The sequence below is a fragment of the Acipenser ruthenus genome, chromosome 6 (assembly GCF_902713425.1).
Source record: "Acipenser ruthenus chromosome 6, fAciRut3.2 maternal haplotype, whole genome shotgun sequence".
Classification (NCBI taxonomy): Eukaryota; Metazoa; Chordata; class Actinopteri; order Acipenseriformes; family Acipenseridae; genus Acipenser; species Acipenser ruthenus.
The window spans coordinates 78,729,132-78,745,547 of NC_081194.1; the positions used below are offsets into that span (position 1 = coordinate 78,729,132).

Genomic DNA, 16,416 nt, shown 5'->3' on the forward strand with positions numbered 1-16,416 from the left:
CACCTATATCAACATTACAGGAATCTAAAAATGCTAGATGTTGCTATTCATTGTTTTCTTGTTTCCTATTAGACCCCCTAGTACGTCATCCTGATTTCCGTCTGTTTGCGTGTATGAATCCAGCTACAGATGTTGGGAAGAGAAACCTGCCTCCTGGAATAAGAAACAGGTACATCATCATCATCGTGGTGATGATAATAATAATGATGGTGATAATAATTGGTAATTCCTGAATACACAAATCCATGTAATATCGCAAGAAACAAATGCTCTTTTTTTTCTTACTTTGCTCAATAGATTCACAGAACTTTATGTGGAAGAACTAGAAAACGAAGGAGATTTACGAATTCTTATCTCTGATTATCTGAAAGGGTTGAATGTGAACAAGAACACAGTCCAAGGGATAATCAGGTAAGGACTATGGGAGCTGCCCTGCAGTGGTGATTTATTACATCTGTATCTGACCGAGCTTTGTTTGATATAAAGATTGATTTTCTTACCTTGCTTGGCTTGATGTTCCAGTGCTGTTTCTTATCTCTCTGTAAATAGCTTCTACTTGGCTGTGCGTAAAGAGGCTAACGCCAGGCTAGTGGATGGGACCGGACACAGGCCTCACTACAGCCTCCGAACACTGTGTAGAGCCTTGAGATTCGCAGCGAGCAATCCTTGTCACAGCATTCAGCGCTCTCTGTATGAAGTATGTAGAATACTTTTTAATCTATTATCTGTTCAGCAGCCATTGCAAGACAGAATATCTCAATATAAGCTAAGTTGTATGCTGTGCTAATATACATATACTGGAAACCACCATACAAAAACATGTTCAGTGATTTATTTATTTTAAATCTTTTTAATGAAATGCTTTTATGTAAAATAATTCAACACACAGAACCTGGCTATTGTTCTTTTTTTTTTTTTTTTCTTTAGGGATTCAGTTTGAGTTTTTTGACCCAGTTGGACCGAACCTCCCACCCTCTGGTCCAGAAGCTGATCTGTCTACACATCTTGAATAAAAACACCAAGTGTCTCAAGCAGGTATGTCTTTCCTTAAACTTAAAATGGGTAAGACCACAGCTCGGTACAACCCCAGAGCTTTGTATCATGGTTTTATTTCAAATTGTATTTCAAATTAATTATATCTTTACTGTAATAGATAACAAAAACCTGTTCGAGTTCTGGTTTAAACCGAGCTTGTGTGCTGCAGGTCTCAGTTGAATTATTTCTTCATTGTAGAATTGTTTTGTGCATTTCTTTCCCACTGAAGCCTATACCAGAACCCCCTGGTAAGAAGTGTATCCCAATGGAAGGCTATTGGATCGCGAGAGGAGAGATGGAGGCAGCGGTAGACAGTACCTACATCCTCACCCCATCTGTGAAGCTCAACCTCAGAGACCTTGCCAGGGTTGTATCTGCTGGGTAAGTGTCAAGTTATTCGGGCTGCCTGTGTTTACCTGCATTCTTCAGCTCTCGCCATTATTACAAAATAACGCATTACAGTCATTTAATTCTGGTCATTTGCGTATCTAGGACACGAATATAAGGAATAGCTTTCAGATTTCTACTCGCTAACTTTACTGTTCTATAAAACTTGTAGGACCCACCCGGTGTTGATTCAGGGAGAGACCTCAGTGGGTAAAACCAGTCTGATCAAATGGCTGGCTGCTGCCACTGGAAACCAGTGTGTGCGAATCAACAACCACGAGCACACGGACATACAGGAGTACATTGGCTGCTACGCTTCTGATACGACCGGGAAGCTGGTCTTCAGAGAAGGTAAACCCGAGCAACGTATTTGAGGTCTTTTTTGCATTGTTAACTTTGGTGCCCACTCTACGTCTTCTACAACATTGAGTTGCTGTGTGGCCCTGTTATTAATGTTATCTCAACCAGGGAATGCTTCCTCGTGTCAGTCAGTGTGATACCACTTATTACCTGTGGCGGCAGCGGCCCTAGAATCTGCCCATCATTTGGTGCCTCCACCTGCCAGCTGTCATAATTATTGTGTTTGAAAGCTCTTAATACAAGCTTCAAAATGATACTAACATTATACATGGGAAAAAATAGGACAGAATGGAAACTTATGCAAACTTTGGGGGAAGGGGTGTGTGTGAGTTACACAGTTCTTATTTTTCATGCATAGGACACCTACTCCATAACATGCGAGTGATGTCTCATCAAGCACAGATGCTGTAAACTCCTCCCTAGGATTGTGTCCACTTGAGCTTGAATGACCCGTAGATGAACAGTATAGGAAGTGGAGGCCAGCATAGCAGACTGTGTGTAATAATCTGCGTTGGTCCTCCTCACAGGTGTTCTCATTGATGCCATGCGGAAGGGTTACTGGATCATCCTGGATGAGCTGAATCTGGCTCCCACGGACGTGCTGGAAGCTCTGAACAGACTGCTGGATGACAACCGGGAGCTCTTCATTACCGAAACGCAGGAAGTAGTCAAAGCTCATCCCAGGTTCATGCTGTTCGCCACCCAGAATCCCCCAGGCCTGTACGGAGGCAGAAAGGTATGCTGTGTTTTCGGGTGTTTGGTGCTTGGTATCTGTATTGATCAAGGAGGAAAGTTCTGTGATGCGGCTTGTACTGACAATTGTTTTCATTTAACACCTTTTATGACCACTTGGACAACTGCCATTCAAATTTAAACTAAGCTAGCACCTAACCTGACAGTTCTTCCGCTGCGGAATAATTACTTTGAGCAAGCATACCACTGAACACTTAATGAAGAAAGCTGTTCTCCCTTCCTGTTCACCCCGGAGACCTGCATGTTTTCTGGTGCTATGTGGGTGGCAGACGGAGCTCGTTGTGTAGAAGCGACACTGTACCCAGATTCTTCTTCATTGCAGGTGCTGTCGAGGGCCTTCAGGAACCGCTTTGTGGAGCTGCACTTTGATGAGCTGCCCAGTGGGGAGCTAGAGAGCATTCTTCACAAGAGGTGCAGCCTGCCCCCCTCCTACTCTACCAAGCTCGTCAGAGTCATGCTGGAGCTGCAGGTAGCACACTTTTGCTACAGTAAAAAAGCCTTGTTTATTTCACTTTTTTTTTTTTTTTAATTTAGTAGTCGGCAATTGTTTTTATCATTTTTTCTCCCCAATTTGGAATAGCTAATTATTTTTAGGCTCAGCTCACCGCTACCACCCCAGCGCTGACTCGGGAGCGGCGAAGACAAACACACGCTGTCCTCCGAAGCGGGTGTTGTCAGCCGACCGCTTCTTTTCACACTGCTGGCCCACCATGCAGCCACCTCCGAGCTACAGCGTCGGAGACAACGCAGCTCTGGGCAGCTTACAGGCAAGCCCACGGGCGCCTGGCCAGGCTACAGGGGTCGCTGGTGTGTGGTGAGCCGAGGACACCCTGGCCCACCTAAGCCCTCCCCTTCCCGGGCGGTGCTCAGCCAATTGTGCGCCGCCCCCTGGGATCTCCCGTCCACGGTCGGCAGTGAAATAGCCTGGACTCGAACCGGCAACGTCCAGGCTATAGGGTGCATCTTGCACTCCACGCGGAGCGCCTTTACTGGATGCGCCACTCGGGAGCCCGCACGTTTGTTTCACTTTTAACATCACTTTCTACAATGAAGTTGGTGCCAGCCCGCAGTTGTTTAGATTCAGAAATTAAACCCAGCAGTGCCACCACCCTTAGCGGTTATATTTCTGTTTTAACAGTTGAATATTTTTCATGCTTATTGATGTTTTATTGTGAACAAAACACTTTTTTTTTTTTTGCACATTCTTTCTTAGAAGCTGTTTTGCAATTCAGTTTGATCCATTTTGTTTATTTTGGTTTTGGTATGTAAACAGACTGCATTTCATTTCCCCTGCTGTTCGTATTCAGTCACATCGAAGAGGCTCAACGGTGTTTGCCGGGAAGCATGGCTTCATCACCCTGAGAGATCTGTTCCGATGGGCTGAGCGCTACAGGCTGGCAGAGGAGAACCAGGGGGACTATGACTGGCTTCAGCACCTCGCAAACGATGGTACTCGGCTCTGCCAGTTCCTCCTTAGAAAAGTTGTATCAACACATCTGCTGTATTTTTCTTAATCTGATTTTATTTTTAATTGGTGAAAGAAGCAAATCCATTTAAATGTTTATATGATTAAAAAAAATACAATTAAGTTTCCTGTTGGTGTATAATACACTTTGATTTGACTGCAGGTTTTATGCTGCTGGCTGGTCGAGTGAGGAAGCCAGAGGAAGCAGCCATCATCCAGGGTGTGCTGGAGAAACATTTCAAAAAGAAACTGAACCCAGGAGCCCTCTTCTCTCAGGACAACGTCTCCAAGCAATTCTGTGAGTAAACTAGCGAGAAAGGAAAGACGCATTAGCTGAAATGATTGATTCCTTGACTTTTGTTAATTTCATTTGGGATAGTGAACACATAATTTACTATCCTAAATATTGTTCTGTTTTTAGGAATCTGAATAGAGAAGCTCTTGTATGCTGAATAAAGGAACGAGCTAGTACTGGTTGAGAGATTGATTGGTTATGCAACTTAGAACTTTAGAACTTGTATCTCCCTCAAACAGCTGTCGGATGGGCTGAAATCGACCAGACAATGAGAACTCACTCGGCTGCTTCTTTTATACTGTGTTATTAACTTATTAAATAAATGAACAGAACAACACATTAAAAGAACAAGTAAGGCTGTATTCACACTGGGTCCATTTAGAGGGTTTGGTCCACACACGGTACGTTTGGTGTGAACAACAAAGTCCGCTTGGGAAACGAACCGTATCAAGTCCAACTAAAGAGGTGGTCTCGGTCCGTTTGGCAAACGGTCTGGTTCACTTGCTAAACCTCAATGTGAACAACAGATGCACTTGGTCCTTTTGTGCATAGGAAATATACGAGGTAACACCACTCGGAAGTAAACATTCTGTGAGTAATTTAGTTCATATTGCGAAGAAACAAGTACAGATCAAGAACAGCTTTAATTTTTTGTCCCGGTCGTAAACAGTAAAATTGTTAAATCGTCCCAGCATTGTGATTTTTATCACTTTTTTTTATTATTAATAGCTGATCTATTTTTAAATCTGGAGTTTCGTACATATAACATGTTTTGAGATGACCATATAAAGAAAACAATGAGTTGTTATCTGCAGTAAATACACCCGAGATGTTTAATTTTTAAACTATTATTTACTGTTATTTTTAACAGCTTCGGAGTTGGTACAGAATTGGTGAATTGAAGGGAAAAAAAAGTCCCAGTTTTTCACTGCAAATCTGGTAACCTAATTACATAAACAGTGCGAGAAACTAAAGCGCTCATATAAATTTGGTCAAACACCAGAATCCAAGCCGAACAACTGGACAAAATAGAAATAGTCAATATATTCAGTCTTTTGACAAATGAATGCCAGTAGGAGAACAGTGCAGTGTTGCGTAACTGAATGCTGCACTATTCTCCTGCTTATTAAATTAGCGAAGTTCTCTCCCGTTCCTCTGCTTTCTTCCACAGCAATATGTGAGAATCTAAAACATGCTGTTAAAAACTGGAGCAATACTTCAATAGCTGCCATCTTTCAAGATACCTTTCAGGATATTGTAAACATTCAGTTCACAGACAACGAACTGAGTGCGCTTGCAAACTGCATTGTGAACACAAACAAACGTGGTCCTGAAAAAAATTGGAAAATGACCAGAAAAAACGAACTCGGTCCCTTTGCTCACAGATAGTGTGAACAGCAAGCACATTGATAAATTGTTTCAAACTAAATGAACCAGACCGAGTCCGTTTGAAACGGACCCAGTGTGAACGCAGTCTTTAAACATGTAAGGCCTTTCTTCCCTCTTACAGCACTGCATTGCTCCACTGTTTTTCTCTCCTATACAGGGATACTTTTATTTATGACATTTTTAGAACCCTTTCTATTAATTGCCTGTTTATTATCCTATGACTACAGCTGTGTTTCTTTCTATCTATTTATGTATTTATTTATTTATTTAACAGATTTCTGTTAACTTTACCCATTGTCATGTAATATGTAGTTTTTCTGAAAAGTTTGTGTAAATATACATTTTTTTTATCACTTCAAAAGAAACACAGCAAACATGTGCTGCACTACCTGTTACTCTGCATTTAGGAACCTGGCAGCCCGTTTAGTTTGCTTCCGGTAAATGATTGAACACACACTGCATAGAGCTGCACGATTTCTTTTAAAATGTCTACTGGAGTCAGATCAGTGTACATATTTCACTATATGCGTATGTGTTTGGTGGGCTGTATGTTCACAAGTTCTCTTCGATGACGTGTCATTCCACAGGTAACCTCATGCCACATACTGCTGATTTGCCTGAAGAGTTCCGCCACATCGTGTGGACTCATGGCATGCGAAGGCTTGCAGTTCTTGTTGGGCGAGCGCTGGCCTTCGGCGAGCCTGTGCTGCTGGTGGGAGATACAGGGTAAATGCTGTTGAATACATAGCTCTTCATTGTAATGCATTGCAATACTTAACCCTGCTGCAATTACAAAAACAATCATTAATCAATTAACCTCCCTAATAATAACCATGACTCTTCCTTTCACTTTCACAATACTATAAGTTGCCTTCCTGTGTAATATGACCCCCCCCCCCCCCCCCCCACCAGAGCCTTATTACCTTGGGTCCTATTACCTGAAAGGGGAGAATACTTCCATTAAACCTGCAGTGCTGCCTTGCAACATGTGTATGTCATGTAGAAATGCTTGATCAGGTGGTCATTTAAACATGCTGTTGTTATTTTGTCACAGGTGTGGTAAAACAACTATTTGCCAGCTGTTTGCAGCTCTGTCCGGCCAAAAGTTTTACTCGTTGAACTGTCATCTACACATGGAGACATCCGACTTCCTCGGAGGATTGAGACCAGTTAGACATACAAGTAAAGACGAGGTGCGTCTACAAAACATTCGACTGTCAATGCAACTGGGATTGTAACCAGGTCCATGTATGAACCAGACCTGATTCTTGTGACTTGCTACCACTAATCCTTAATTGCGATTTCAGGCGGATGGTGAAAACACCAAGCTCTTTGAATGGCACGACGGTCCTCTTGTTTCAGCGATGAAAGAGGAAGGAGTCTTCCTGATGGATGAGATATCTCTGGCAGATGACTCTGTGCTGGAGAGACTAAACAGGTAAGTGACAAAGAGCAGGTTCAGTGTCAAACCAAAGCAGGCTTACCGGTATGTTTTTCTTTCACACAAAAATCTGGTCGTTTTCTTTATTTACTGCAAAAATGGGACTTCTACCCCTTCTCCACTGGCACATCCGACCCATGAGTACAGTACGGGTACGGGTGGTTCTCCACTGGCTATCTGTCGAGCCGAGCGAGAACCAAACCATGCAAGCTGAGCCAGGGGCGTGGTTAAGGATTTTCATCATTACGTTGCATCAGTCAATACACTCCAGAAAGACAAACAACAAACATGCCGGGCAGCGAGTGTGATGAAAGAAAAGTACAGCCTTGGGATGCTGAGGAAGTGCAGGCTATAGTTTCTCTGTGGGCAGATAGTGTTCAAGCAGATCTGGAGTCGTGCGTCAGAAAGTTTATGCCTGAATTTCTGACGATTTGAAGCAAATGGACATAAACCGCAGGTACCGTACACTTGACTCACAACTTCTACCAAATTTCTCATTCTTGACCTTTTATTATAGTAATACAAGGAAAAAAAAGTGAAAATAAAGCAATCTAAACTTCTTTACAAAAATGTAGTCAAACAAAATACTGTACAGCTGTACCACACATACAACTTCGGCTCTCATTGCGCTCGGTCAGCTTTTTTTTTTTCAGGCACCCGAACAAAAAACAACTCTTTGGCAATATATCTTTGGCAAATCATATTTTTAAAACCTTTCTTCCCCTTCAACAGAACTAATTGACCTTTTAGTAAGTCGGTTTATAATCAGTAAAATTTGTGGATTATAAAGACATTCCTAAATATATTTACAAAATATAGTGATACAAGATACAGCTGTACTGTTGGTCTATTCATTTTAGAACACCATTTGTTTGCGCATCTTTTGGCAAACCTGAGTTAATAACAATAATTAATAACAACTGTCTTTCGCTGCGTGTGACGTCAGTAGCACGGCTCAGCTCTGCAGTGAAAAAACAACCCAGGCTCCCCTGAGGGCTCGGTACGGCCCTGGCGCGGCTCGGTTGTGCAGTGGAAAAAAGGCATTATTTACAGTACAATCGTTTACTTGATAAAATATCGAACATTACTTTGTTTTCACATGATCGGAAATAAAGCTGCATTACTTGGCTTAAAATAGTCAATAGCGAATAGTCTTGAAAGCTGTTGAAGCACATGTGACTGTATTCTGGAGAATGGGCAGTTTTCTCTTCCTAATGACATCCTACATGTATGTTTAGTGTCCTTGAGACTGAAAAGACTCTGGTGCTGGCTGAAAAGGGCAGCGGGGACAACGATGATGTGGAACTCATCGCTGCAGGAAAGCGATTCCGTATCCTAGCAACCATGAATCCAGGTGGAGACTTTGGGAAGAAGGAGGTAGGCTGTCCTGATGGAAACACTGCCTTTAGCGTGAACACAGACCCTTTTCTTTATTGCTCATTCATTCATTTGTATTGATGTGTTTGTTTATGGCAGCTGTCGCCTGCTCTGCGGAACAGGTTCACAGAGATCTGGTGCCCCCAGAGTAACAGTCGTGAGGACCTGGTCCAGATCATTAAACATAACCTCAGACCGGGAATCTCCCTGGGTGGAGTCCACCCTCAAGGTTAGCCCCTTTCTTTGGAAGCTGTCCGGTTCTGTTGCCCTGCCTGTTTCCTTTCTGTCTGCCCTGTCAATGTTGTTGCTTCTAACACAGGGCTTGTGGTTATACTGTGGCTTCATAACCTGATAGATTATAAAACATTAGTTTGGCTAACAAATTAGGTAAACTAAAGCTGTAAAATGAAATAGTTATCAAAATAGTGCTCCCTCGTTATAGCAGTAATTTGCAAATATGAATAATTCAGCATTTTACTATTTTAACCATCTAGAAAATTATACATGTACTGTATGTGAGCTCTTAACAAAATCAGACAGTGATAATAATACAGATGTACCATTATGGGCTTTTTGGGGTTAATGTGACGATGTGGTACATTTTTCTGGACTTTACTGCCAAACATAATATAAGAAGTATTTGAAGCTGTACGCATTGAATGTTTCCTGCCTTGTTCCAGGTAAAGACGTTGCAGACGTCATGCTAGACTTCATTGACTGGCTCATGGCTCAGGAGTTTGGGCGCCGGTGTATCCTGAGTGTGCGTGATATCCTGTCCTGGGTGCACTTTCAGAACCTCATGACGGAGGCAGGCGGAATGGAGCGCATGGACGGGGGTGCAGTGGAGGGCTGTGCTTTGAGACTTGATCCTGTTTCTGCATTCGTGCACGCAGCCTGTTTGGTATACATTGATGGAATTGGCTCAGGTAAGTCAAACTATGTGTTTTGTTTTGGTTTGGTTTGGAATTTTCTTTCAGTATAATACAAGTGAGTCTACAGTAGAGCCTGTTCTATCTGATTGAATTGGTTCCAGGGGTCATAGGATATGTGAAAATATCCTATCTGAGGGAGTCGTTATACTCTGTTGTAGGATTAACGTCAGGGCATTCTAAATTAACAATGTCAGGCACATCAGTGTGTGTAAAACACCGAAGTACGGTACTGCACGTATACTATACAAAGCAGATCAGTGAAAAATGATTGCAAAACAAAGCACTAATACAGTATTTGGCAATTTAGAAAAAATGCATTCCAAAAACAGTTCTTGGACTATGCAGAAGTAATCAGAGTGCAAGTGCATGCTAACCTGAGACAGAAAGGGAGCACACAAACTGGCTTTGGAGGTCGGCGAAAAAAGTTTCAGCTTTTTAACAGAACAGTAATTATATTGAACCCTTGCTTTCTTGTTTTCTTTGAACTGGGCAGTTATGAGAAGTGACAGCATGGAAAAAGGGAAACAATTAACCAATGCAATGGAATCCATTCTGTCCTGCTAAGATCTAAATGGACTGTTTTAGACCCATGATAAAATATGCATTAATCAGTTTCCATTAGTACTGTTCAGTTGGTAGCAGCCAGTGTAAATGAGGACCATGTGTGTACAGAGGGTATCGTATTTTACAGGATCAGATATGTCCGGTTCTACTGTATTTTGAAAAGATGGAACTGTAATGCCCACAGTTGCCTCCTCTTATTTTAAACTCCCATAGTGACATGTATTATAACCAATAAAGCAATGCTTTAAAACCAACCAGAACAGACAAGCCGCACTTCTGTTAGAGGAAATCAAGTGAATTTCTGTGAATGTTATATTGTATGCACGGGGCGCCTTCTGAATCTCGTGTGGTTTGTTGCAGGGACAACGTTCTCTGCTGCAGAAAACGCCCTGTCGACTCGGAGGTCATGTTTGAACTTCCTCTGCAAGCAGCTCTCCAGAGTCACCACTCTGGATGACGTGAGAATGAACACCCTGAGGATTTATGAAACCAGGGTGGTCAGGAAGCCTCTATGGGGGGAGAACTATTTTGGCATACATCCATTTTATATACCTAAAGGTAGGTATTGCATCATCATGATGATGATGATGATGATGATGATGATGATGATGATGATGATGATGATGATGATTGAGTAGGTTGTACCTGTACAGGGATGGAATTAGACTCCTATTGCATAGCAGTTTTACCCAATACAAATTTTACTACAAGCTTGATTAGCCACAGTGTAGGTAACAAGCTCAGGTGTGTATCATTAAACTTATAGTAAAGCCAGGAACAGATCAAACTGCTATGCAACGGGAGTCTTATTTCCACCCCTGCTACATCTAGGCTATTTTTATGTTGTTGCTGGCATATGTATGTAATTTAATCAATATTGGCATCAAGTTTATAAGTTAAGGTCAAGACTAAAAAATTGTGGAACTGTTTTACAGGATTACTGTCCTATGTCTGATAAAAGCCTTCTAGTTTTGTACTTTTCCCCCAGTAGTTCACATCATTCATCAGTCTCTGTGTGAGACCCTTAATGGCAAGGTGTTACATCAATGTAAAGGTTTATTAGACCCGATTATCACCCCAGGGCTGCAGATGTGTATTATGCGCTGTAATATTTATTTTTATTCTATATATTAGGTCCTCTCATTGAAACCAGCAACCTTGCTGACTATGCCCTGAATGCTGGAACCACTGCAGTGAATGCACAGCGCCTGCTGCGTGCCTTAAAGCTGAACAGACCTGTCTTACTGGAGGGATCCCCTGGGGTGGGCAAGACAAGCTTAGTAGCAGCTTTGGCAAAGGCTTCAGGAAACCATCTTGTTCGAATTAACCTGTCTGAGCAAAGCGTAAGTGTTTTTAAAAACATATTCATCAGTTTGTATTGCCACTGCCATTTTGACAGGTTCATGGCCAGCCTTAGACTGGACAAGGCTTTCAAGCTCTGGTTTCTGTATGTTAAGTTAATTCTTTACTTGCAGGATGTGACTGATCTGTTTGGGACAGACTTGCCTGTTGAGGGAGGCAGGGGAGGAGAATTTGCTTGGCGAGACGGACCTCTACTGGCAGGCTTAAAGGCTGGGCACTGGATTGTGCTGGATGAGGTACTATAGGGGCTAATGGCATTTACAAGTATTCTCTAGTATAAATATTTGTATTCAATAACATGCATGTAATCATATTATGCAAACATAATCTCAAATTTATAACTTTAACCCTTTGCGGTCCATTTATTAATTGCACGTCAGGCACACCAGGTCTAATTAATTTTCACACGCGCAGTTAATTTTAGACGTGCTGTTTAAAAGTATTTTTTTTCACAGTCAAACGGGTTTAAATGGCCCTGCATATCAACAAAGCACTCACTAGGCATCTCCAGCCCCGCCCCACCCTTTCGTTTGCTATAGCGTTCACCTATGTAAGAAATAAATAATAATAATAATAATAATAATAATAATAATAGTCGTACATACCGATCGATCATCTCCGGATCACTCGTTTTATCACCAAACTCCTCAATAATGCGATCCAAGTCATTATTTTATTACTATAACATCTCAAAGCTCTGCAAGTGTCCGTGTTTTCTGTGCGCTGATTCAGTCAGCCAACTTGTTTACTTCAGACCGCCCCCGTTATCTGATACCTGATACCATGTATGACTATTCATGAGATACGCCTTTTTTTTTTTTTTTCGACTTGTCTCGGCTCCTGTCGCTCCCACTCGGCAATTGAATTGTTTTCTCTGCTTTTTCCGGAGAAAAAACGACTAGACACCCGTTTATTGCGTTGCTATAATGATGTCGGACCCAGTCCGACAATGGACCGCAAAGGGTTAACATTCATACATGTTTACTTCTCAACCCACAACCCATATCTTCAATAATTATTACCGAATAGGAATAGTATGCCAACATAAGCTTTTAGTACCTTCTGAATGGTCTGTTTGATACTTTGTGTATCACCTTGCATCAGAAGTGATCTGTTTATTCCTGCAAACTAGCCCTTTTTAAAACCAGCTCAACCACAGCACGCTTCATAGACTGATTGTATTTTCTTGGCTCTGAAAAGAAACCTGCTGAAATCGATAGAGTGAACTGCGTGGTTGGTTTCTGATGAGTTTGTCCCTGCAGCTGAATCTGGCCTCTCAGTCGGTGTTGGAGGGGTTGAACGCCTGCTTTGACCATCGCGCAGAGATCTACGTCCCGGAGCTGGGAATGAGCTTCCAGGTGCAGCACGAGAAGACCAAGATATTTGGGTGCCAGAACCCCTTCACACAAGGAGGAGGCAGAAAGGGCCTGCCCAAGTCATTCCTCAACAGGTTCACACAGGCAAGTGGTGGTGGCTACTGGCTGAGACTGCTGCAGATCCTCAAGTCGGAGCAGTGTATTTATTTAGATATGGAGATAGTGGGGTACAGCATACAGTCATACCCCTACAGACACAGAGAAGTGGATTGAATTGGGAGGGGCTTTTAAACAGCTGACAGTAAACAGGGCTGCTGTACCATGTGAAATCTGTGAGGATGATGTGGAGTGCTGAAACTGAGATAATGACAAGCCCCCTCCTAGAATTTATAGTTGTAGGTGCTGTGTTTTGAGTGAATGGTTGGTGCTGTAGCATCCCTGTCTGATAGTAAAACATGTTCCTCTTGTCTAGGTTTATGTGGATCAGCTTTCAGTAGAAGACATGGAATTTATTGGGGACTCTATCTTTCCTGACATAGACAAGCATATCATTGCAAAAATGGTGCAGTTTAACAACAAGGTAAGAAAGACCGGGGGGGGGGGGGGGGGGGAGAACAATTAATGGTTTAAAGAAAATACACACTTAATAAACTAAAAAATAACATGTGTTATGCAATGTCATTAATTAAACTCAGTAGAGGGGCCATCTGGTGTATTGATTTCATTGTTTTATTTCTATCAGGGCCACAGACTGTTGCTTATGCATGCTGGCACAGAGATAGTAAATCGCTAAGCATGTTGATATGAAGAGGCTGATTGATGTGAAGCCTGTGTTGGTCCCTGAGGGGCACTGTCCTGAACAAACTGAGGGGGACTGCTGCTATCTGAATCAAAGTGCAGCTCCCATATTAACTGCTGTCTGAAACAAAATGCAGCTCCTATATCAACTGCTGTCTGAAACAAAGTGCAGCTCTGATATTAATGCTGCTGCTTTTGAAAATTCCTTTTTCAGCTTGTTCAGGATGTAATGGTGGACAGAAAATGGGGCCAGAGAGGAGGACCATGGGAGTTTAACCTGCGTGACCTATTCCGATGGTGTCAGCTGATGCAAGCCGACCAGTCACCAGGGTTTTATGACCCCGGGCAGCATGTTGGGCTGGTGTATGCAGACAGGATGAGGACCCAGGCTGACAAAACTCAGGTGAGCTCAACGGGTGTAGAGCTTGCCAATAGTCCTCCTTGAATTAATGATGTCATTTCTGTTTGGTTTTTAAATCCATTCTTAATTGGTATTCAGTGTATCACCGAGCAAACGCAATAAATCCAGTAAGTCTTACCTACAGTAGTATGTATTACCACATGACAGGTCTCGCATTTTCCTGTATGAAGACACATTATGACATTGTTAGTTTGTGATAAAATCCCACACTTACCCATTGCATGGGACGAATGTGAGTCTGAGGAAGAGCAGCTGTTTGTTAGTGAGAAGGACAGACAACATGTGGAGGAGCTGAAGTGACTAAGTGAATATGTCTGTTTGTGTTCTATACAGTGCTGAGAGATGACACAAAATGAGATGCACTGGAATGTTCTGAAATACTTCATTAGTTTAAAGCTTGATGTTACCAAGTTGGCTATTTTCTATAGGAAGTGTATGTTGCCTTTCTTTCAGGTACTCTCTCTGTGTAAGAGTGTTTTTGGAGACGATTTCACCCCATATACTGGTTCAAGACAGTTTCACATCACTCCTCAGAATGTCCAGGCAAGTGAATAATATATTCTTAGATTTTATCAAATACATTTCTGTGTTTTCAAAAGTGTCCCGTGACACTATTATTATTATTATTATTATTATTATTATTATTATTATTAGTTTATTTAGCAGACTCCTTTATCCAAGGCGACTTACAGAGTCGACTTACAGCTGCAGTCACTTACAATTACGTCTCACCTGAAAGACAGAGCACATGGAGGTTAAGTGACTTGCTCAGGGTCACACAATGAGTCAGTAGCTGAAGTGGGATTTGAACCGGGGACCTCCTGGTTACAAGCCCTTTTCTTTAACCACTGGACCACACAGCCTGGACCACACATGCTTTATACTTCTATATCAAAGTATCAACAGCAGGAACCGGTAATGTTGGCGACCAATACAGGCATGAAAGTGTCATTCAGATCCACGTTCACATTGTGTGTTGTTGTTATTGTTGTATTTTTGTTTTGTTTTGGTTTTTTTTCCCCCATATACAATAACCCTCAATTTGGTATTCAGGTTGGTTTCTCTGTCCTGCCCCGCGGAGGCTGCACCGCCTTTCCTCCCAGCAGACCGCTCTCTCTCCTCCACCGGGCTCTGCAACCTCTGGAGTCGGTGATGAAGTGTGTGGAGATGGGCTGGATGACCATCCTGGTGGGCCCGGCGGCCAGTGGCAAGACCAGCCTGGTGCAGCTGCTCTCCCTACTGACGGGGCACAGGTTAAAGGTCATGGCCATGAACAGCGCCATGGATACCACTGAGCTGCTGGGGGGATTCGAGCAGGTTTGTTTACTGGTTTTGTTTTTCATAAAAACTCTAATATAATTGTGGTTCTTTATTACACTAGAGAGCAGTCTTGGAATTAATTGAATGGCGACTCTACTAAAACAGTTATCCATGCTTTTACGCAAGTAAAATGACATGACTGAAGTTTTGCAATTGGCAGTTGGATTTTTTTTTTTTCAGGCTACAAAGATGGCTCCCTTCCGCTCTGTTTTTTAAGCAGCTGTTGTTTTAAAATGACTCTATATGAAATTACTTCATAATACATTCTATACTGTACTTGTATTATGTATAGCTCTGTAATGCCAGTTTAGTTTTGTTTTTTTTCTTTGTTGGTATTTTAGTATCCAAACCTCTCCTTTTTTTTTTTTTTTTCCCTCAGGTGGATATCATGCGTCCATGGCAACGTGTCCTGGATAGCACAGCGTGTGCTGTTGCCATGGTGATGAGAAGAGGCCTGCTGTCTTCAGAGCTGGTGACTCAGGACACTGAGGTCCTACTGCAGGCATGGAGCTCCGTCAGGAAGAGCTGCAAAGCTGTGCCTTGTGCACGGGAGGGAGGGGGCGTCAGCAACGAAGCCATCAATAAACTGGAAGCCATGGTTACACTGCTGCAGAAACTCAACCTCAAATTAAAAGTTTTTGCAGGTGGGTGTGCATGTTGTTAAGTCCACCTTTTCGATTTTTATTTTAGCGTGGCATGAAAAAAAATGCTAATGAATACATGAAGTAATAATTGGTTTGCCTGCTACAGACTAATGGAATGATGATAGGACCTGTACTGTGGTTTTGGGAAGGCAAATATTCTTTGTCTTAAAAGCACTAATACTGTTCCTAAATGCTGTAACACAATTCTAGTATTAAAGAGCAAGAGGATTCTGCTGCGCTGAAAGGAATGTAGATTTAGTCTTGCTGTTGCAATGTTTTTGTAGATATGTCTCAGCTGGTAGCAGACTTCAAGCAGTTCAAACAGCAGCGGGCTCAGGCTATGGGTGGACACAGCCATGGCACCTTTGAGTGGATCGATGGGATGCTGGTGCAGGCACTGCAGGCTGGAGACTGGCTGCTTATGGACAACGTCAACTTCTGCAGGTGGGTGGCAAAGAAATGGTAGCTGGACAGATTCACACATCTGATTTTCCACATTTACCTTTTATGATTAGGGGTCTACCTAATTTGTGATTTTGCAGAAATCAGGAAATTGA

General features: G+C 42.4%; 1 protein-coding gene across 2 annotated transcripts in view; it reads left to right on the top strand.

Annotated features, from left to right (window-relative positions):
* The window catches only part of mdn1 (midasin AAA ATPase 1), a 73,709-nt gene that overhangs the window by 14,387 nt on the left and 42,906 nt on the right, over positions 1-16,416 (top strand). For both annotated transcript variants that reach the window (XM_059025843.1, XM_059025844.1), the window contains exons 19-44: positions 73-169; positions 298-411; positions 550-697; positions 928-1,035; positions 1,265-1,416; positions 1,595-1,773; positions 2,310-2,518; positions 2,858-3,004; positions 3,843-3,984; positions 4,164-4,298; positions 6,272-6,410; positions 6,739-6,877; positions 6,992-7,122; positions 8,364-8,502; positions 8,602-8,731; positions 9,183-9,428; positions 10,359-10,556; positions 11,133-11,341; positions 11,474-11,596; positions 12,623-12,820; positions 13,149-13,256; positions 13,689-13,877; positions 14,349-14,438; positions 14,949-15,212; positions 15,595-15,859; positions 16,144-16,303. In XM_059025843.1, the coding sequence (XP_058881826.1) occupies positions 73-169; positions 298-411; positions 550-697; positions 928-1,035; positions 1,265-1,416; positions 1,595-1,773; positions 2,310-2,518; positions 2,858-3,004; positions 3,843-3,984; positions 4,164-4,298; positions 6,272-6,410; positions 6,739-6,877; positions 6,992-7,122; positions 8,364-8,502; positions 8,602-8,731; positions 9,183-9,428; positions 10,359-10,556; positions 11,133-11,341; positions 11,474-11,596; positions 12,623-12,820; positions 13,149-13,256; positions 13,689-13,877; positions 14,349-14,438; positions 14,949-15,212; positions 15,595-15,859; positions 16,144-16,303 (4,159 nt within the window). The remainder of the gene's footprint in view (positions 1-72; positions 170-297; positions 412-549; positions 698-927; positions 1,036-1,264; positions 1,417-1,594; positions 1,774-2,309; positions 2,519-2,857; positions 3,005-3,842; positions 3,985-4,163; positions 4,299-6,271; positions 6,411-6,738; positions 6,878-6,991; positions 7,123-8,363; positions 8,503-8,601; positions 8,732-9,182; positions 9,429-10,358; positions 10,557-11,132; positions 11,342-11,473; positions 11,597-12,622; positions 12,821-13,148; positions 13,257-13,688; positions 13,878-14,348; positions 14,439-14,948; positions 15,213-15,594; positions 15,860-16,143; positions 16,304-16,416) is intronic.